The sequence below is a fragment of the Monopterus albus genome, unplaced genomic scaffold (assembly GCF_001952655.1).
Source record: "Monopterus albus unplaced genomic scaffold, M_albus_1.0 scaffold400.1, whole genome shotgun sequence".
Lineage (NCBI taxonomy): Eukaryota > Metazoa > Chordata > Actinopteri > Synbranchiformes > Synbranchidae > Monopterus > Monopterus albus.
The window spans coordinates 158,386-181,561 of NW_018128280.1; the positions used below are offsets into that span (position 1 = coordinate 158,386).

Sequence of the window (23,176 nt, forward strand, 5' to 3'; positions counted from 1 at the left end):
GCATGTGGAGGCCACTTGGGGGCCACGTGGTGACCACGTGGACCGGAAACCGGAAGGCGGGACTAAGGACTGAAATTCTGATTGGCTGAAAAATGGACAAAGGGGGCGGGGCCACCTGTCAAATTAAGTTTGATGAAAGGTGGTATATCCTTTCTCTCTCTTATATAGTGACAATGGAACCCAAGTTGTACACTGTGCAATGTCATTGTTAGTTCAAAACTTTACACATAGACCTGAAACATGCATATCATCCACAACCTGCAAGGTTAGTAGGAAGACAGAATGGCACTCTTAAAGCATAATTGAGGAAAACAGGGGAAGAAATTGGAAAGAATAGAATGTCTACCATTAGTACTCCTGCACATGTTTGTAATTCCCACAGCACTGACCTTTTGAATTAATGTATGGCAGACCTCACATTATTTCACAATTAAAAGCTATCCAGTGTCCAGATGAAGAGGCTGAACACCCTTAGTCTCATAACACAGGCCAGGGACAGTTGGCTACACACCGCAGCTCCCTAAGGCAATGAGCCTGACTACACAGGGGACTTTTTCCAATAGGGGAGAGTCTTCTCAAACTCAATGAAGAAACCATCGGTCGATGGGTGCATAGGGTGTGATATAAAATATGCAGGGACAGGTAGAGAAGGGTCAGGAAACCAGCTGAGAAACAAATGTTACATCTTCCCTTAGGTAGTTGTCAAAGTATTAATGCATCTCTAATAGAAAAAAAAGAATATAAGGATGTAATGACCTTAGAATTGGGATGGGTTGTCAAAAGTGAAAGGTTTGAACAAAGATCCATTCGACTGTAAGCTGGTGACACCTGTAGAAAGAAATTCTTGATAAAATGATACCTCAGTGACGTAGTGCATTAGCACAAACCTACAAGGTCCCTCAGATCTTCAAGTCAGTATTTTTAGAAGTTCCTAGAGCCAGATATAAACGCTGGGGTGACCGTGCTTTTATTGTTGCAGCCCCTAAATTGTGGAACAGTCTACCTTCTAATGGTAGGGCAGCTACTGACCTCAGTACTTTTAAATTATTGCTTAAAACATATTTATTTGGCTTGACTTATTAAAAACAGATGCATTCCTTTTAATTCCTTTTGGGTTTAAGCTGTTGAACATATATTAACTGTGTATCTGTGATATTGTGCTTTTATTTTTATTTTTGGGCTGATCTTAATTACTCTGTTTTAGTCATCTATTGTGATTCTATTCTGCTATGTAAGGTACTTTGGTCAGCTGAATGTTTTTAAAGTGCTATATACACAAATTTGATTTGACTTGATTTGATACTGCAAGGCAAAGCAATGTTAGCAATTATATTGTTTGTATTTGTTCTACTGTGGGACTACAATTAGAAACAGCCCCCCAGTCAGTTGAAAGAATTGGCAGACTACAGGATTGCCGTGTATACCATAAGGGCATGATAAGTCTTTTTCTCTAACATTGAACAATGTTAATCTCTCTTTACTGTTTCCACCGGTGAGACAAAGATACGTTCCTCCATTAGCAGCTGATATCCTGAAAATTATACCTGCTATGTGCGCTCTGTTGCCGCCCCCTCCCTGCCGCTGGCCTGGTGCAAGGAAACCTTCAACATCACTATTCTGCCACCCGGTTTGTGAACCAAACTGTCCCCCCCCTGCTCCCCTGGTGCAGCTGCTGATGCCCTTCACATGCCTCCTTGAGAGAGGACAAGGAGCTAGGGGAAAGCTGTTATCTGCATCCCACCTACATTGCAGGACCCGGAGAGAAGGCAGGCCCCAGAGGAATGGCTAATAACAGAGGGTACATAGATGGAATTGGGGCATGAGATCAAAGCTAAAAATTAAATAGCAACAGGGTTCGAATCTTTTCTTTCCCGGTGGTTCACAGTAAATAAAGATGTGGATTAGATTACTATTGTAGGACATGATATGAATGATTTATACTCGGGTTAATTAGGATGAACTTACTGTCGATTGCTTGGCTTATTAATTTCCCATTTTTGTATTTATTGTTTTGCATATACATTTTTTCCATTTTGCATTGAAAAAAAAAAGATATGAACGATTTATGCTTTGATCATTAGGATGACCTTACTGTTGATTGATTTTCCATTTTCAATTGTTTGCCTTATTTGTTCTTTTCCATTTTTTATTGATTGTCTTGAATTTATGTATTGTTTTGCATTTTATTTTTCCAATGTAGTGGTTGAAAATAAACAAGGTTCCAGAGGTAATATGTAATAGAACAGTATGTAGTCCATATTTAGATATTATTTGTAATAGTTGTGTAAAGGATGTAAGGCTGAGCTAAGTGTGTACAGAAGCTTGATCTGTTTCTGGTGCAGGCAAGAATATCTTGGGCTGTGTCCCCCTTTTTTAACATATGGGTCAACATCCTGAGTGACTTCCTCCTCAGATAGGGAATGGATATACTGTAGCTGCAGCCTTATGTGAACTGTTCGTGTGCTCTTTTCAGGTTTAGAAAAAGGAAATGTGCGCTAGGTCAATGCGACCTAGAAGTTCATGTACTGGACAGTTTAGACAATGCTCGGAAGAAGGTGTGTGGGTAGCTGGCATGGGACCGCGTCTTCATGGCTCAGGCCACGGAGGGCTGTGTAAGTGCGAGCAGATAAAAAGCTAGGTTAGAGCAGGAGAAGGCGAGAGGATGACCATGCTACTTAAATACTACTCTATTCAGAATAATTGTAATATTAAATGATCATTTAATATTGGGATGGTTTGTCTGAAACACCATTTTTATGAGGATTGCTTTACTTGTATCTTTACATTTTTGTGTTATTCATTCTGCTTATTTCTTCCAGTTGTTTGTGAAATGAAGAAGGCTTCCTGATGTACTTAAAATGAAAATCTGTTTGCATGTAGCCGCTGACGTGCACTGTGCTGCCAGAGTTGTTCATCCACCCCTCCAAATTATTGAACTCAGGTGCCCCACTCTCTTCCATAGTAGCTACGGGTGCATGCAATCAACCACCCAGGCATGTATCCAGCTTCTACAGCCAGTTGTGAAAGGATCAGTTGCTCTCAGGATCTCAACAAACTCCACCGGTGCAGCGAATCTAGGCCTGACACTTCATGTGACCTGCAGAGTGGCCCTACCCCAGGACATGGAGAGCTCCCTGAAAGAGGGCTCCATGGTTGAACTGCCACATCCACACCTACACCACCGAGTACGATACAGAGCATCAGCTCATGAGGTGAAATTGCCTCTCGGAAACTGTGCTTGGTCTCTTTGATCCAGTGAAAAGGACTCTTGAGGTTTCAACATACCAAGACATTTGAACAGTCTCCATTCCTGGATTCCATGGACAACCACCCCAGAGGAGTGGGCCAGCACCAATGTGGACCCTATGGGTGAATCATGCTCCTTTGCATGAGAAGGCAGGTGGACAGATGCTTTTGGCAACACAGTGTAGTATGCTAGTAGTGAACACATGTTTACATTACACTGAAATTCCAAAAGTAAGCCTTATGCTCCCTCTGGTTGGATGACCGATTTGTCTCTGACATTCAGGTCGGTCCTCCAATACAGTTTACAATTCTCCACTGGTTTTTTGATTGACATGATAAAATCAAAATAGGCTCTAGTTACTTTATAAGCTTTAGTTACTTCTCATACCTTTAGTTCCCTTTAGTTACTTTTCATAAATCTAGTTTCCTTTAGTTACTTTTCAGTTCTTCATTTTCTCTTAGTTACTTTTCATACCTTTATTTTCCTTGTTTATACATATTACAGTTGTATTGATGATTGTCCAGAACTACTGAGCTTTGGTTATTTTTAATACATTTGTTTTCCTTGCTTATATATCTTACAATTGTTTTGATGAGAACCAAGTGATAATGAAGTAGAATCTGCTTACTATGAATGTTGTAACTTCTGTTGAGGCAGGATGTCAGCATCTCCTAGTAACCAGACAGCCTATTTACATTTTAACAAGACCTGTTGGCCTGTTTTACCCCCACACCTGGACCCACTTAGCATATCCCAAGTACTGCTTTGTCTTGGGGTGTCCTGCAGAGCCAGGGGGCCCACAACCTAAGATGACCACCTGGCCAGTTCAGCATACTTATTAGCATCACACACACAGGGGGCCTGCAACTCAGGCCACCCATTGTTCAGGGCTCATTGATCAAGATCAAGCTGCCACCTGAAACACACACCCGGTCTAGATCACATATCAGCAAGTAAGTGCAGGCAGGGGTTGACCAAATGGCCAATAGGATTACAAAGTGTGAATTGTTGTACCTTTGTTTAGGGTGGGCCTAGCCCAGCCAGATAAATGCATTGTAAAAACATAACTCATGGTTCAGAGAATGGAATCCCTGCAGGAGCATTGTCTCTCTGATCCCAGTGCTGTATGGCTTTACCTGTGCTCAGACTTCCAGTAAACTTTCTGTCCTCTCCTGTCTTCACTTCTCGTGCTTCCAACAAAAGAATTGGGTTTATTTCTAACAATACTGTGTGTGCTTGTGCAGTTTTTGCTTCTTGCTATTTCCTTTTATGTGAAATTCCAGACATCATGTAACAAGATTGTTGTCTACCTTTATTTTAGCCAACTCGAACTGGAAGAGGTTTGGGCTGGTGGGTCGCACAAACACGGCAGGAAAGAGTTTGGTGTTTGGTTCCACCTGGACCAGAAAAAAACATTTATTAAAGGTACAAACATGAAGTAGGCAACAAAAGCTTGAAGGAATGAGAGAGCATAACCTGTCAAAAGCAGCTTAATTATTCATCATGAAACTCTGCCACTTGGTGTGTGTCTGTTTGTTTGACTGTGCATGATGATTTGAGAGTGTCAACTGGTGGAATGACTCAGTGCTGGGTGAAGCCTCATAGAATTTGAGTGAGAGAGAACATAAGAAGATTATACTGTAACCCTCGAATGGTTTTTAAAGATTTAGCTCTCAGAGGACATCTGAACTGGCAAACTCTAAATGTGAAATGCAACAGTACAGACGTTACTGCTTTGGAAAAAGATACAAAGACAGAAGACAAATAGAAAGCCTAATAGCAATATGGCAGACCCTGTACATTAAGATTTCAGCAAGTCTTTACATATGGCCTTTATTTGACCTCTCCTGCCAAGCTGAGGTGTGCATGTGGGAGGTATATTGAGCTGCTTCTGAGACAGTGCGGTTTTGTTTCCAGTGCACTGTAAAATGCATTGTTTATCTTCCGCATCTCAATCACGTGGGAGCGGTAAGAGCTGCTGAGAAGCAACACATAACTCATAGTGTTGGTGTGGTGTTGCCAGCTTGCAACATGGAGCCTTCAGTGCTAGGCATTATTTTAACCCCTCATCAAAAGACCAAGTGAAAGACTCTATTTTCAAATCTTGCCGCAATGAAATTATGGATGAAAAGTGAATGCTGAATGTGTAAGGATGCTCCCTCTGTGGCTTAAGCCAAGCTAGCACGATTACTCCCTGCTGTTAGCAACAGCTGGAAATTGAGGCCAACCTGTGTCCACCCGACTCAGCGTGAAAAAAGCGGGCTGAAAAGTACCGAGGGAAAAAGTTTCAACACCCTGAAATAAAGTCAAGATCTTCAACAGTATTCTCTGAAATACAGTTATTGGAGGTCTAATTCCTCAAGCTATAATGAGTCATTCCTTTGCTCTGCAAGTCAATTATTACTGTGGATTTATAATGAACAGAAATGATCACATTTACAACATTGCACACTGTATCTAATTTAATAAACACAGCTGGTACCTTATAAAACATTGTAATTTGCTGCTCTTGTCTTATTGTACAATTGTTAGCTACTATACTGTATATTCAATTTATATTCAATTAATGAAACATACAGTCAGATTTGGCCTGGATTATTCCTTTAGTTTTCACAATATATGCACTCAGTACCTGGTAGTGTGTTGATATCTCTTTGCCGTTGGCCATGAATGCCACCAGGCCGGTGGCCAAGTCTATTAGACAGCCAATCTCCAGGTCCACATTGCTGCGAGTGGAGGTGTGAGCAGTGCTGGTCACATCACCACCCCATACCAGGTAGCAGTTACTCCTCCTCACACTAGCAGAGGGCAAATATCAGTCATTCTTCTTGTCTTGACAAACATTTGTATTGCTAAAATATATAAGTGGCAAGAGTAGCTAAATACAGAATAATGTATTCTTTGCAAAGATTTTCTAGAAATTGTACCTCTCATGGACTCGTCCTCGCTCGTCACCCAGGGTCACAGTCACTGTTCGGTTCTTGCTCAGGTTGAAATTGTTGTTATAGTAATGGTAGTCGGGGGTAACCCATCCAACCCACACACTGGCAGGGTCTTGACCAGCAAAGACCCTCACTGAGTGATAATACTGTAGGACACATCAGAGTCAGTCAGTACTGTTTATGTTGTGTAGAAAGAAATTCTTGATAAAATAATATAGTGCTATGTTATGTATTTGCAAAACTGCTTAAAAGATAGTTTAATCTGCTTGACCTTTGTAATGGCATGACCTGTGGACTTGAAATGCTGTATGTGAGTATGTGTCAAAGTGCAGGGACTCAGATCAACAGGAAGCAAGCGCAGATGCAGACTGAGATGACTAAACTGTCTGCAAGAGAGTTGTGAGTGGGTATAAGTTTTATATTATCAACATTTATCAACATTATAGGAAATGCTTAGCCTTATAAAATTAACATTATAATCTGCATTAGCAAATATATCTACATGTTTATTTTAGTATCATATGCTTTATAATTGCCTTTCAGTTAACCATTTAATTTGTCTTTAAGAGTGCAGGAGACTTGGAGCTGACAATAACAGAACAGGTGTAGGCTGTAAGTAATCAGACAGGAAACCACAAACAGGAACAAGGCCAGGTTGCATAGCAACGCTGCCTGTCACAAGGGTAGATGAGACATGAGCAAGAGGTGCTGTCCCTAAAACTGCCTATGTGCTTAGGGCATAGAAAGGTCAGGATGTTGTTCTTAGAATTTCACAGATCAAAATCTGCCTGACAACAAGAGCAACACCAGTGAGGGGTCAGAACAAGGTCAACAAACCAACCAAGGAACGAGGATGAAGGACAACACGGATGACGTCAGATCAACCGACATTTTGCATATTTATGATTGTATTATAAATTCTCTGGGGTGAGGAGATTAGGGGTTCCGGCTTCCCGAAGAGGCTGCGAACCATACTTCTGTAGTGTGGATAGGGCTTCAGATAGACGGAACCCAGAGCTCTGTATTGCTTTTCTTGAACATTGTAATAAAAATATCTTAAAGGTTGTTCTGACTTTGACTCCTCCCCAGAAACGAACATGCAGGACGGTTAAGTCCAACAGTTGGAACAGAACTCCATTAAAAAATATATATGGTTCAATACCGTAGTGATGCTGCTGTAGTCCAGTCGTCTACTTTCCTCACTGTGCCTCACAGATCTCAGTGGATATCTATCAGAAATCACATTCAACAGGTGCTTATTTACATGTAGTACAAAACGGTTTATGGACATTAGTACAGTTTTGGTCTTCAATTAAGGAGTTAGGGTAGAACTTTATTGATCCCACAGTGGGGAACTTCCAGTGTTCCAGCAGCAGTAAGGGACAAAAACAACAGAGAGCAAGCAACAAGACACCATAAGAACAGATACCACACACTGATCTTGATAGACAAATTCAGAAAGCACGGAAAGAAAAAAAAACACAAAAGAGGACAGAGCTACTGGAACTCGCTGCCGCCCCGTGCAGCGCGTCTTAAAAAAAAATTGATAATACCCAAAAAAGACAGTATACACATTTCAAAACAGCAAACACCACAAGGATCTCTTAAAAACAAATCAAAAATCTTAAAAAAAACTATTCGAGAATACCCAAAAAACAAGACAGTACAACCATTTAAGAGAAAGTCACTCTCACTCAAATCATAGACAGGGCATTCTGTGCTCAGAGGGGGAGGGGCAGAAGTGTATGCATTCCTAGCATTAGCATACGGTATGGTCCAGAGTTTTATTGTTCTTTGTGTATTATTATCTTTGTGATTTATCAGAAGATTTCACCACCACAGATATTTGCAGAACTAACTGAAACTGAACTTGAATGACAGACTTGATGTAGTGACTGTCAGTGATTTTAGATCAACAAAGAATCACAATAGGTGTGATGCTAAGTAGCAGTCAAGAGTTGCACTCTATTAGGAAGGTGAATACCTGTGTTTGACTTTAAGGGTATCTTCCTCATGTACTCCATTCATGTCCGCAACAGGAGTGAGCTTAAAGTGAGAGTGGAACTCTACTGGCATGCTGAGACGGCAAAACACCATGTCGGCGTTACTGTTCTGGGTGCCAAACGTCTTGTGGGTCACTTTAAGGCATGGTGGGCTATCAATGGTGCCATCGATCCTAGTTACCTGCAAACAGGAAGAAAATCTTTGAATTCATCTCCTGACCAATTTCTGAGTTTTACCAGAAATTATGTGACTGCCTTTGTACTTACTGCTATGTGGTTGTGGTCCTTTGGCACATTGACAAAAGTAGGCAGACGCTTGCTGAACCACATGGTGACCTCTCTGTTCATGTTGACAGCAAAGGGTTCAAAACCTTCCTGAAGGCCACACATGGTGTAGTACTTGAAGGTGCTAGCATCTTTTCCCAGATTCATGCGGCCCACCTGAGACAAGCCAAGACTACATACTGGAATGAACCCTGAACGGCAGCCAGAGGAAGTAAAGGAGGGAGAGTGAAGAGGAGAGAAGACAACACACACAGCAGTAGAGGAGGAAAATCAATCCAGTTTTTGCAAAAAGGCCATTTACACGTGCTGCATTAAATAAAGGTGATTTTATTTTATTAAGGAACCACATTATACAGGTATTTTATGCATTCTACAGTAAGTTAGTTCCCCTGCTCTGCATATAAGGGCTTAATTTATAGATGACTGAGGATGTCGAGAACATACAACCATCAACTCTTTCTACAGTCACCTCATCAGTCTGACATCTTGCGCTTGAAAAACTGGCTCTGTAACCATACACACAAAATTTCTCACCATCGCGAGTTTCAAAGTCAGTGAAGCAGAGTTCAGAGCCCTTGGTAGTGATGAGAATCTCTCCATTAAGCGTGAAGATCATGGACTTGTCCTCCATGTTGATCATACAACCCACCACGTCCCCAGTGTGCCAGCAGCGACCAAACAAACAGCCACCCATGTTCAGACAGTGGCCCTATGCACACAAATGACATTCAGAAGCAGATTATACATGCAGGCTACAGAAATGTCAAAACATATTCCCATCAATAAATGCTATTTAATCTCAATTGTTCCAAAGCAGTCCATTCATTTCAGGCTGATCTGTTTCCTGAAGCATTTAAATAAAAGAATAAGACAAGGCAATTTGACAATATAAAGAATATGACCCCCTGCAGAATTATGTAGAAGTGTACATTATTGACTTCACAGTATAAAGTCTTTGGGGGATATTTACTAAATCTGTCGCAATTTACCATTAGGCCTGGAAAATACTGCAATACTGCGATTTTTTTTAATTTTGTGGCTATTTACCAATACTGATGATGTAAATGAGCACAATTGCAACTGTGTTAATTTGAATACATCCCCACTTCAGATCTGCTGCCTGAAGGCCATTGTGCACGTGCGGATTGAGAAAGAGCGTATAAGCAGGTCTACTTTTACAGTGACCAAACCTTAAAATGGTTGAAGAAATCAACAAATACATTTCAGACGAGCAGTCATGTAGTCTCCTTCCAGTCAGAGCATCTGTTATTTCATTCAGTAATTGAGCATGGATTGACTTGAAAGCCTTTACAAGTCCTTCACATTCTCCTCTGGGAAGCAATGCAATTTACATACCCTCTTCCTCCTTAAACATGTTAACTCCGAAGAGACCTCATATGACTGACAGCTGCCAAGCTGAGAGAAGTGTCGCAAATTTTACACCTGCTTTTTCCTGACCTGAAATATCAGCAGCAGTTCCCTCTGTCACAGTGGTAGTAAATCAGATGCTAAGGATATTTTTATTGCATTTTTCATTCTGTCCTCACTTAAATACATATTGCATAAGACCTAACATGCAGATTGCTACGGTGTTGCATTTCTGTTTCTCCACTACAAAAGCCTACTGGGACTTCTTAACAAATATGAACACAGGGAATTTCACTGTTTAGCACCAGAAAATGAGCCACAAAACCTTAAATATCTCCCTTTGTCTGCAGTGTAATGCGATATAAATGAATATTTAGACATTATTTAGGTTTGATTGACAGCTTACTCTGTATCCGTCAAAGACAAATGCAAGTTCATCTGTGCCAAGCTCCACGTCTGGTTTACATCCAGGTCTGGCCCAGCCCACTCTCATGTCTCCTCCCGTCACAGCCTCAAATTCAAAGTACCATCTTCCGGTCTTTACAGCATATGTCTTCTCTACTCTGAAGAAGCGGATCTTGTCAATGCTGAGCCGCTCAACCACTTGTCCTACTGGGTGGAAGGGACAGCATTGAGCTTTAAACTGCTGCTTCAAAACCACCAGAATCCCCTCCAACAAGTACAGATGTCAGTTATAGAACTATTAATTGCAAAAACCATATGGTGTAGTTAAAGGCAATAATTTCACACTCATGCTCTTTTTTTTTTTACTGTAGACTGAAAAAGAGTAGGAGGCAAAATCTTTCATCTGGACTAGGAAATTAAGTCACACTTGTCAGGACACAATGTTTTCCCTGTTCTTTGTAACAATCATTTAATCATGTGCTGTTCTTACTTGAACATCTTTGCATTTTGAAAGGCATACATTTATGAGTCATACTCACCACCTTCCTGGTCTGAGGGCTCAATGTTGTAACCATATCCAATCAGAGTACGGATAGCCTCCCGCAGGCTGTCCCTGTTGGACTTCTTGGTCCGCTCATCCAGCAGAACATAGGGAACCAGGCGAGGGTTACGTTTACTCCTCAGGTCCTGGAGGGACAGGAGACAATCAGAGAAAAATGCAGCAAACCCAACTATTCCTGCTAATATGATCTACTGTAGACCAGCTCAAGAGAGCCAGCCAAGTCGCACAACTGTAAATATCCCAGTAATTGAGAAGGTATTTGGCTATTTATTACCACTGGGCTACTGCTGCTCATCACTTTCCTCTATTTTTCCTCTGCCATTTCCCATCACAGTCCTCCCAATAGGGACTGAGGTGCAACCATGGAGGCATCATATTAATACCAGTTAAGCAGATTTGTGGGGCTTAAATTAAAATTGTACTTTGCTTATTAAGATTGCAGCCTGTTTGTTTGGTCTGGCATAGCAGCTTTCCCATTACTACAGAGCTGAAATTAAAACCTTGTGGTATTTTTCCAAAGTACTGCTCAGTGAACTGGGCTCATGTTGTCCACTACGACACGTGATCAACAAACTGTAATGAAGAAATGGACAAATGTCAGCTCACAATGTAATGTCAGTTAAGTTTAATTAAGGTTAATCAATTAAGATCTTTTGCAAGATGCATCACGTAATTTTTTTCATCTATGCTGTAAATTGAATGAAAAGCATAAAATGGGGATGACACGTTCTTCATTGTACAGTGAAGTCAATGGTCCAACTTCATGTCAACAGTACCAAAATCTTTATACGCAATTTTAACATTTCTTCATTCTCTAGATGATCAGGAATGATGTGTATGCAGTGTATTCTGTAAAATATGCTCTGGGGCTTGTTGCCCTTTACTACAGAATATCTTACTCTGTATTGAATAGTGACTTACAGGTTGGAAATATCAAACTAAAACTGTCTGAATGCACACTGGCAAGTATAGATTGTATAGAAGTTATAGGAGAAGGAAAAAGTGAGCACATAAAGTTGCAGCGCTAGAGACAGAAGGCAGAAGGAAAACTTGGGTCTGTTTTTGCAAATATCAGGGAAAGAATTTCCCTTAACTACATTTAAAATAAAGCTTTTCTAACAAATATTATGACTAAAAACCTAATGGGTGCTTTTAATGTGATTTTTACCCCCCTGAAATAACAAGTTTGTTTTGGTCCCAACATACCATACATGAACATATTCACTGTACCTGCTGTATGCCGTAAGTCCAGCCCTGTTTAATGCGGTCCTTTGCCCAAATGTTGTGTGCATTCTCTGCCAGTTTGTCAACCAGCATCTCCTGACCTGGGGTTAGTTTTACATCTGACAGGTCCAGAGGAGATGGCTTATAACCATTGCACATCATGTAGCTTCAGAAAAAGAAAAGAGAATTAAAACATAGTTATGGGTGTAATAAATAGTATGTCCACTAGAACTAGTTCACCCACATTTATAATCTGATATAAATTTTTAGGGTGGTACCTACAGTCTGCTAACAGGAAATAACTTTTTTATTTTCCTCACAATGCTGGGCATTTTTTGATGATCACAGACTGGGTTTATACACCTTTTGATTTACTATTCCATCTTCACCTTTATTATAGAGAGACCTAGATTAATCTATGTTGGATAAATCTTTCACAGGTACTGTCTTTTCTTAATTGTTAGTACAATTATAATCTCCAATTACTGACAGCTTTCTAACAAACATTCTGAACTGGGCTACTGTATGTTTAGGCAAATATGAGGATACACACTTACTTTTTAGGGAGTTTTAACTTTTTGAGGGAGTCCTCAGCATTTGGATTTGTGTGAACTACACAGCAGCCCAATGCCAGCAGGGTCCTGTGGGGGGAAACAACACATACTGTGAAGATTGTGTTTAATCCACAATTTGGCATTACCTTTGATTTGGCAGTATATGTAAATGCAGCAGTAGCAAATTATGGGTTGGGAGTGTTCAAAAGGAGCAGTGATAAGTTAAATGTCCTAATCTGTCAAGACAAAAGGCTAAAGAATATCCAGAGGAATGCACTGAGTATAAAATGACTGACAGATTTTCCTCACACATTGAGGACAAAGTGACAGTATAAATGAGTTTAATAGTGCTCAGGAACTCATCGGTGTCCCCCAGATGTGTCGCCACTGCAGCAGATCAAGATGAATTACTGCAACCTTCAACGTTTTCCTTTATAACTTATAATTTATGAAGAGCATTCATGTAGAGGCCCCTTGTTACAGTCCCCACTGGGACTTTTATGAGCAGAACTAAATGTTGGGTAGAGCACTGGAATCACTGGAAGTGGAAAACTGGAATCATTTTTCTAAATTTCAAGTGATGATCTTACCTGAACACAGACATGAGCGCATTCATTGCAATAAGAAAATGTACTGTATCTTTCAAAAAGTTTGTCATTTTGTTCTACAGCTACAGGTTCAGGTGGGTCTTCACGAAACCTCTACAAGGTTGTGGGGAAGCAAAACACTGAGTGAGTAACACTCAAACTTGCATATCAAAATAATCTTATGACTGGTAAAGGTTAGGTTAGTACTCACTGGTTAACAATAATGACTGAACTAGCCTTAACTTAGTTTAATATATACCTCCAGTCATGTTTGTGATGCTTTTAATTCATTCTCATAAACAATAGTTTAAACCAAACTAACAAACAAAAAGCATCTAGTTTTTCTTGTCTTTAATGAAAATGCCTGCTTCTGTGCTTGGCTCCTTCCCATGCTGTTTTTTTTCTTCTCTTCATAATCAAAAGTAAGGGCTGTGGAAAAAATCAACCCATAATGCTCAACATACTTGAGAGTTTCTGTTGACATCTGCAGGTTGTAGTTCTTTTCAGTTTCTGGCAGCTTGCAGAAATCCACAAGGCAGGGATGTTGGCGCTTATTATCATCCCTTATCTGGAAGAAAAAGAACAGTCACAAAAATAATATTTCAAATTTTCTCTGTATGTCATGTGGAAAAGTAAAGCATATGAAATACACAGCCTTGTAAGTCAATGTCACTGTAAACTACAAAGGGAATGTTGTCTAAGTAGAGGGTGCTACTGGTTGCAGGGATAAGACAGTCTACTCTAGTGAACATGTTATGACAGGAGAACAAAGGAGCATGTTTTCTTGTGGGGGAGATAGAAAGGTGTACAAATGGAACAGCAAGGTGGAGTGCCTCCCTCGAGGCTGCACTTTACTGTTTGTGAAATAATCCTTCTGGCAGTGCCGCTCATTGGAGGCAGCATGAAATTGGTGGATGTTTACCAAGAAAACATGCAGGGCTGTGTACAGATATGCAGCTGCGTGTGTGGGTCCAGTGAACACCAGCCAGCTCTTCTGTGAACAGTACAAGAACTCTGTGGGAAATCTCTTCTCTGGCAATGGAACAAATAACAAATGCAAAAGGAATTTGCTGTATATGTAGCCAGGTTTAAATAACAGATCTGGGTTAATTCTTCAGTTGTAGGACATTTACTGTGAATGCTGCCATAATTAAACAGGATGAAAGAAAACTAGAGAGCACAGAACAAGCTACAGTGGAGCCACATTCACTGTATTACATGTACTGTAAATCAACTTACACTTAGCTAGTTCTTGACAGCATCAGTAAGTAAAAACAACGTACTGTATTAAGAAGGTCTCACACTTTAATTTAGCATGAAGATACAGTATCTGTAAAGAGTCTGTTTAGGTGAGGAACAAAGTAAAGGAGGGAGGGATCTCGTGTATGTTTGCATTCTAAACATAAGTGCTATGTTCCATACTGCTGTTTGTGTTATCTGTTTATTTAAGAGCAAAACAGGTTATTTTGACATTATCATTTAGCTAATGTACAATAAAGAAAGTCACCAAGTCGAAAGAAAGAATTTCTAAAGTTTTTGATCATATGCAGTAGATTGTAGGTAAGCATGTGTTTTTTACAATGCCTGTACTCAGAAATACATCAGTTTGTTGTGTTACTGGGATTAAGATTAGGAAAATGATACCTCTGGCATATCTGTCTGTTCTATAGAGAAGATTAGTTTATCTTAACCTGGCTATGTCCAAAAAACTCACTAATAACCAGTAAAACATTTTTCTTTATACTTTGGTTTTGTACCGAGTAAACATAATAGATAAAATGTACCATATTAATTAGTTAGCTTTTAAAGGTGCTGGTGGGCTGATTTACGTTTGGAAGAGCTAAGCTACAGTAACAGTTTCCACCTATTTTCTTTATGCAAAGCCACTGTAACTGTCTTCTGACTCCACTGTAGCTACATAGTTAGTGAACAGACATGAGAGCTGTATCAGTGTCTTCATCTAACTCTTGGCAGGACAGCCAATACCTTAATTGTTTGCTATTGTAAATATCTACGAATATAATATACGTATAATGTCCTGTCAGTCAGCTCTGAAGTGATAGCAGGTTCCTGTCCTGTGTTTTGAATTTTGATGGTGGGATGATCCTAGGGTTTACATTTGTAAACCCTAGTATTAATTAAACAACTCATTGACTTTTCTTTTAAAAGAGGAAAAACTAAATGCAGAAAACCCTCATGGTTTATTGCTGCGCTGAAACTGCTAATACATCCTGTTCTGCCCTCAAGTGAAACAACATTTTGAAATTCATGACCACTAAAACACAAAGGATGACTGTGCTACCTACAAACATATTGGAACAAAGCATCTAAATGAATGGTTTGAAAAGCACTGAGCATGGAAAATTCTTTCCACTTACCCTCTTTTTTGGTGTGAACCGCAAATTATAAAAGAGAAAGTAAGGTGACGTACAGGCTTTTGTGATGTGATTCATTTCTAACAGTACAGTACTAACCACACTGCATTTTTAGCTCATCTTCAACTCAAATGTGTTTAGAAAATGTGTAACTGCAGTGTTTATTTTTACACCATCATGGTAAAATGTATGAATTCTGCCTTCATATTTCAATCCACTGTGATGATCTGCTGTTATATAAGCAAAGGAACAATCTGCATATTTCTCACCTTGCCGTATGACCAGCCCAGCTCAATCTTATTCATGCCCCATAGTTCATGGATGTTCTCAGCCAGCTTGTCCCGAACCTTCTCCAGATGAAGAGGCATGACAGTCTGAAGACAGTAAGGACATCATCAGCGGGTTTGTCTTATGAATCGCCACTCTACGCTAGTCCTGTTTACTTACAGTACCTGGCTGGTTTCCACAGGTGTGGGGATGAAGGAGGCCTGCGACATGAACTGAGTAGTGCCCAACAGATCTCTGACTCCGTCTACATCTCTCTTGTACTCTTTCACTGGCTCCACCTTCATTTTCTCTTTTGGCAGCAGAGCCTCATAACATGGAGCATAATTCGATGGAGGTAGAAACTTAAAGTCACCATGTCGACCACCCAACAGGAAACGAACCCTAATCAGAAAAAATGTTGGTCATTTGTTGACTTATTGTATTATTCCACACACTAAAAATAGGTGTGTAAATATGAATTATATATTTCATCATAACTGACAATCTGATAGCTATTAATGAAAGAAGCAGTTGGTGAAGATAAAACCAACCGTGCATCTAAACATAACTCTGTTTCCTCCTTTAAATTGGTTTCAATCAGTTCTGGCCTCAGCTCTAACAGGGATGAGTTTAGCTCAGACTAAAAAGAACGTAACAGGCCATCACTGTGAAGAGGCTCTCCTGAGACAGCCCAAAATAGCTACTCAAGTAGTAGTGATGACGCAGCCAGGACCATTCTAACTGCAGCCCTCCACTACTGAGAAATGAAGTGGCTGTCACTTTCATTCCACAGAGTTCACCCCGTTCACTGGGTCAGATACAATTACAAGCTCAAAAATGTTTCATCTGCTCAAAGGTGGTTACAGGTGCCACTTTCAATATGAAATATATTAACTCTGAAAAGTCCAAATATCAGGCAGATGAAGAAAGGACATGAAATGTATTTGTGTTTGATAATGTAAATACATGTCAATAAGCATATTCTGGGTAAACCTAGTAGCCTCTCCAGTGACTGTATTTAAAATTTTGTAAAGGTTTTAGACTTTGTAGGTACTTATAAAATATGCTGGGTTACTTTTAAACTTGCGCTGAATTTTTCTTGTTCACCATTAATGATCAAGTGTCTTTTTCAGTGTATCTGTGCACATGAATTGGTTAAATCAGTACATGTATAAATATTCTCCCACTTTAATTTCTATCAGTCAGAGTTTATTCTGCAATTTGGAAATCAGGTTTAACTAAGTGAATTTTTGGATCAGTTACAATTAATTTTAATGACAATATATCCTGTATACATTACATCTTGAATTGGACATTCATATGTCTAATTCAGCTGTATAAATTATAAAATTATAGTTATACTAAATATTTCTGTCACGCTCCTGCCCCTCTTGCTTCCTGTCAGGCTTTTATTTTCTCATCACTTCCTGTTTTGTTTCACCTCACTTTTGGCCCTTTTATTTAATCATCATTAGTTCACCTGCTCCTTATTGTTTGCACCTGTTTTTCCCTTCTATTTAGGCAGCGTCCTCCCACCAGGACGCTGCCAGATTGTTCTAGACCCCAGCTCTGACTCTCCAGCATTTATCCCTTGCCTGACTCTCTGTGTTTGACCTAGGATTACCGTTTCTTGACCACCGTGTTTTGTCTATGCCCTCTCAGATTCAGATCGCCTGCTGTGTACCGACCTTCTGCTTTTGTTCCCCTTGACCTCGAGTTTGGATCCCCTGGATATACCTGTTAACCGGCGCCGACCCTGGACTGTCTTATCGACCTAAGTGATATCCTGGACTTTTGTTAGTTTTGTTTACTAGTAAAGAACTTTTCGTTACCTCAGTTTGTCTGGTTATTTAATTGAGTTCACCACATCCTCTGTTTGGCATCTGTACACGCCAAACGTGACAATTTCTAATGTTGTTAATGCTTTTCTTTGCCTACAGTATGTAAAGCATATTGCATTGGGTGTTATTAAAATGTGCTATATACAGTAAATAAGAATTTTGATGTAAAACAGTATTTTGGTGACTTCATCAGTATTTAGAGGAGGAATATGGTCATCTTCACACTTAGCAGTGGCAAGAGCTGCAGTGCAGGGGAACTGGAAATAAGTGGGTAGAAAAGGGGAGAACAGAAAAGAAAACTGTCTCCAAATTGACAAAGCATTCAGTTTCCTTGAGAAACCGCTCAAAAGGAGACAGCACTTCAAAAATTACAAATACATAATGCTTAAAATGCAGTGCTATACAGTGCAATGTAAGATAACAACACTATTAATTGTGACAAAGTTTGTGATACAGAACATGTGAACTTAAATGTGCAGCCTTAATCCCTTTTTCTTGTCCCATGTCCACATGCAAGACAAACCAATTTGGGCCATTTTCTAGACTGCTTGGGGGAAAAAAACAACATGCTTGCTTTAACACCACTCAGGAGACCTCTGTTCTCTTTTCTACTGCACATCCACTGTCAGGAATGATGTTACTTTTTTGAGAATAAATTTTCACTGGGACCAAAAAAATAATAATCTGCGTACTGTCTTTGTGTCAAGTGAAAGCTGGTGGAGTCAATCATTGACTCATGGGAAAACTGCTGGTGCCTGAAATTTCATTTTAAAGATTTGTCAATCACAATATCTGCGGTTAACATGGCAACAGAGAGGCACATGAGGCCAGCTATTTTACCTGTGATCAATCTGAAGGTCTTGAGGATTAATATTTGGACCAGGATGAGTAGGTGGAGCAGATGAATTTCATGCAGGCATTGTGTGTATGAGTGAGTGAGTGTGGGTGTGCTGTTTATATACTGTATGTATGGCTTCTGCTGGTCTGTTGCACCTGTCTGTGCTTGTGTGTGTAGCTCATTCATCACTGAGGAATTTCAAAGAGCTAGTCCGTCTTAGACAAGACATAGGGAAAACAAGTACACTCACTTGACCCCTGCAGAGAAGCTGACGACAGGGAAGAAGAGGCCGTCTGTGTTGAAATTTTCAAACATGCCCTGGACGGGCTGTCCGTTTATCCTAAAAGAGATGCTGGGTGCTCCAAGGTCCAGACAACAGCTCACCACATCCTCTGAGGTCAGTATGTGCTGGTTCATGGATGCAACTGCCCGTGGAATACGACCTGTTCAAGACATGCACACAATTATGTGAAATATTGACTGGGTAGTAAGAAACTAATTCACATTGTGATATCTTACATGACCAAAAAAATAATAATAATAATTGGTGCCAGTGACTTACACTGGCACCAATTACCTCTCTCTCATGTACACAGGAATGAACACACAAATTTGTACATACAAGTGCACACATATACACTCGGGGTAAGGAGATCGGTCATACATAGTATTGAATCTGTCTAGACACAACTTGGCTGTAAACCAGGCTTACCACTCCTTTTTAATACTTATTATGATCTCAGCCACACACACAGACAAATTTCCTCCACACACTGACCTGACCAGAGGTGGAGTCCATCAAAACCAAATGAAAAGAGGTCATCTCCAACTCCGTTTCCCCCCCAGCCCTCTCCTCCTCCAGGGTAGGGAGCATAGCCTTTAGTGTTGGCCCAGCCCACTCTCAGGTGTGAGGGCTCGCTGGTCACAAAGTGGTCCACCTGGTCGATCATCAGCTCATAGTACCACTTCTTATACTGAGCTGAGCCCTCGCTCACCCCCAAGAAGATGTTCGGTCTCATACTGGCAATAAAGGAAAACAAGAAGTCATTAAAATTCCCCCAGAGAAAATAAGATATTCTCAGATATTTGCATATTCATTTTTAGTACTTTTTTTCTTAAAACTAATCAAAAACCTGCCCTTAGGACAAGATCACAAGGACTTCGGAGTCAATTGCACCAGCTATTTCAAACTTAGTTCAAACTTAGCCTGAAACTTCACTGTTTACGTGAAGTTCATTCAATTAAAACAGGCTGTATGATTCAAACTAGTACTTACATGTAAAAAGTTTTTACTTAATAGTTACACTCGCAACTATCATCAGCAGCAGTTTCACAGCTAACTGAACCAGCTGGCAAAGCTAAAGTTGGCTTACTAATTTATGACCAAAAGAGTGACACATCTAACCTGGTACTTGTGTAACATATAGTATAACCTGCTAAAAACTGTATTTGGATAATATGTTATGGCTTCAGTTTTAGTGGTCCAATTGGTAGATTTATTGGTGCAATTTAGTAGTTCACTAATTACAGAGGAGCTAGCTGTTATACAAACTTGCCTTGTACACCAATCACATACTGGTACTTTAATCAATTGGTAACACTCCCAATTTCTACAAACAGTGGTTTTTAGCCACTGCTTTTTCAAGTGTATATTTAAAAGGGTGCATGGTGCAGAGATGGCTTTCTAACCTCTGGACATCATTGACCAGCTGCGTTTGCAGCAGCAGATCTCTCTTGGGCAGTAAGTGATCACAGATAAGGTTCTGATTAGTTCGCACAGCTACGCCGTTACACACACACAGCGAGCAGAGCACATCCAGAATCTAAAAAAGAAAGTCGTCACTAGTAAGGAAAATAAGTAACAACATTGAGAGGAGGAGCACAACAGCTCCCCAGTAACCAATTATACAGTTACCTCAATATCCTGATTGAACCATAGATATGAATCCATAAATAAATGACAAATTTTCTTTGTCCCTAATCACTGTCCAGGTTGCTGCTCTAGGGACAGTCACTTTTCCTGCAACCAGTAACTAATTATTCAAAGATGCTTACTGGGGGCATTGACATGTCCCATAACATCTCTTTGATGTTAGCTCAACAAAGCTGTAGAATTAAATGGAAGTGGTCACTTAGTTGAGTGTGACAGGCCAGACTCTACCATTGCTTTATTGCTGGCTCTTGCAATGACACATTTGGACTGATAGATGACCCAAGCTAGCTGCCTGCCTGCTCCAGATCTCATTTCACTGTTGCACAGATTGATTCATATTGAGGACATACTGCATCCAATCCCCCAGGAAGCATCTATCAAGGATGAAAGTTTGTGTGCTGGTAGAAAGTAAACACAATGAATTAATAGGTGACAAAATGGCCCAGAGAGAAATGTTATTGAGATGCATGCACATCCAGTGAACCACTTTGGTGAGCCTAATGAGGAAAGAACATGAGTGGAAGATAAACATGCACCTTCAGTGGTTTAAGGGCTTTCATGCTTGTCTAAACATTTATCCAACTTATATCATCCAATATTTCAGTTTTTATTGTAAAGGAATAGTGAGACATTTAGGGCAATATACTTATTTGCTTTCTTGTCTAGAGTTAGACAAGAGGACTGACACTACTAAAGATTAAATGAAGCTGGATCCAGCAGATAATTAGTTTAGCTTAGCATTAAACCATGGGAACATGGGGAATCACTTCTGTCCATATTACGGAAAATAACAAAGTCCACCTACTGGCATCTCTAAAACTCTAATAAGTATTTTAATTGTAATTTCTTTAATCCGTACAAAACAAAAAAGTGTATAACCAATAATTACCATTTCATTTGCCAAGAAACCATGGGAAACTCTGAGAATTATTGCTTTTGACTAAGATGTAGGTGGTGGAAGGCTTTGGACAGAGCCAGGCTAGCTGTTTCCCCTTTCTTCCCCATCTTTATGCAAAGTTAAGCTAATTTGTTGCAGACTCCAGCTACACGTTTACCTTACAGATGCATGCACGGTATAGATCTTCTTATCTAACTTTCAGCAAGAAATCTACTGACCTCACTTCCTAAAAAGAGAAACTACTCCTTCATTAATAGGTCTGAATGTATTATTAGCTTATTCTAATTAGCTGTTTCCATTTAGTGTACTCATATTCACCTTTATTCACAAATTGGACCCAGATGTGTCATTTTTTTCACAGCAGAGATAGTAAGCTACATTAACACTTGACTGTCGCAGCACTCCTGGCTGCTCACCTTGTGGTTACGTCCATGCTTGTAGAGCAGTGATATGATGGACTTGATGTGTCCCCTTTGGATGATGTTGAGGGCCTCGGGGCTCTCAATCAGAATGCAGTGCAGAACTTCCAGGATACCTGCACAGCCGCACATTCATCAGTTAGTTAACACCTGCAGAAGATAAAGACACACTAGAGGATGACCGCCAAGGGACATCAAGTCCACATAATAAGGAATGCTCAGTGCTGCTGGTATATTCTTTACTATACATTTAAAAAGTACAGCTACCTATATATTTTTTAAGTCAGCGGTGTCACTATTTCACATCTTAAGACTCACATCCGTGTTGTGGAGCGCTGAATCAAAGGAAACTGATAGCTCTGTGCTTTCTCTTTGACAGAATAAATGCAGAGTATCTCACAATGTTGTTTCACATAGAGCTCAGCATGTTTAAGAATAATAATAAGCATACCTGAAGAAGACTCCAGTCTTTCCAGCTTGCTGACCAGCCAGTCCAAGTTGTTGGAGAACTGGGTGCAGTTGTTCCTGTTCCCTCGAATTAATGCCGCTGCAAGGCACAAGGAAAGTGCATGAGTCAAGTTTTACAGCAAAGAAGGGTTTTTTTTCAGACTGGTTTGAGTATATTACCAAATCTCACTTCATACACAACAGCATTGACAACATCTCAATGTTCTGCTTTGACACCTTTATACATAATAATGTGGAAGTTGCCTAAGACAGACAGACTGAGGGGCACAAGGAGAGAAAAGACATAACACGTGGACAAATACACTCACGTATGTCCTAAAAAAACAAAAAACAAACAAACAAAAAGAAAAAACAACAGGGTCACCCAATGCAGATAGACTGTGAAGAAAGGAGGGAGGCATCTCAAATCCACTTAGTGCTGCACTGGAGCAGGTGTGTGGAGGAAGGAACAGGGGGAAGAGAGAGACATGGCTGGAACATGTATGAGCCAGGAGGAGAAATCAGAGTAAATAAATGTGTGGAGGACACACTGGAAGGGCAGAAGGGCTTCAGCATGGCAGGATGAAAGATAAACTTTACCTAAGGACTGTCCACTTTTGTCTATAAGAATGGGATATATCCAAACCTTGACAGGAAGAAAATCATGTTGGCTTCACTATTTTTTCAGCTCCCAAATGCAGCGGGAGAAGCAAATGTCAAACATGGTATTCATGAAATAGAAGACAGCAGGACAAAGATGGAAAGCAAAAGTGGAAAAAAAAGAATTCCCTGCCTGATCATTTTAGAGAAATAGTTTATCTGACAGAGCATATGCTAGTAGTGCAAGAGATTAAAATGAGGTTTGGAGAGGTGGGGCTGATGACACTGGGCTATACAGTAGGTACTGTATATAAACAACAAGAAAACAAAAGAGAAAACAGCACAGACAGTGTTGATAATTGACATTTGGTGCCAAAAGCC

At 40.1% G+C, this 23,176-nt stretch overlaps 1 protein-coding gene across 1 annotated transcript in view; it reads right to left on the reverse strand.

Moving 5' to 3' along the window:
* The window catches only part of LOC109951636 (ryanodine receptor 3), a 171,865-nt gene that overhangs the window by 95,097 nt on the left and 53,592 nt on the right, over positions 1-23,176 (reverse strand). Inside the window, exons 15-33 of the mRNA XM_020586240.1 lie at positions 22,200-22,295; positions 21,746-21,864; positions 20,188-20,321; positions 19,277-19,518; positions 18,749-18,941; positions 16,005-16,221; positions 15,822-15,926; positions 13,642-13,745; positions 12,594-12,677; positions 12,043-12,202; positions 10,790-10,937; positions 10,252-10,457; positions 9,012-9,186; positions 8,460-8,668; positions 8,174-8,373; positions 7,352-7,418; positions 6,175-6,335; positions 5,880-6,045; positions 4,558-4,644 (exon numbers count right to left, since the gene is read on the reverse strand). Of these exons, the coding sequence (XP_020441896.1) occupies positions 4,558-4,644; positions 5,880-6,045; positions 6,175-6,335; positions 7,352-7,418; positions 8,174-8,373; positions 8,460-8,668; positions 9,012-9,186; positions 10,252-10,457; positions 10,790-10,937; positions 12,043-12,202; positions 12,594-12,677; positions 13,642-13,745; positions 15,822-15,926; positions 16,005-16,221; positions 18,749-18,941; positions 19,277-19,518; positions 20,188-20,321; positions 21,746-21,864; positions 22,200-22,295 (2,873 nt within the window). The remainder of the gene's footprint in view (positions 1-4,557; positions 4,645-5,879; positions 6,046-6,174; positions 6,336-7,351; positions 7,419-8,173; positions 8,374-8,459; positions 8,669-9,011; positions 9,187-10,251; positions 10,458-10,789; positions 10,938-12,042; positions 12,203-12,593; positions 12,678-13,641; positions 13,746-15,821; positions 15,927-16,004; positions 16,222-18,748; positions 18,942-19,276; positions 19,519-20,187; positions 20,322-21,745; positions 21,865-22,199; positions 22,296-23,176) is intronic.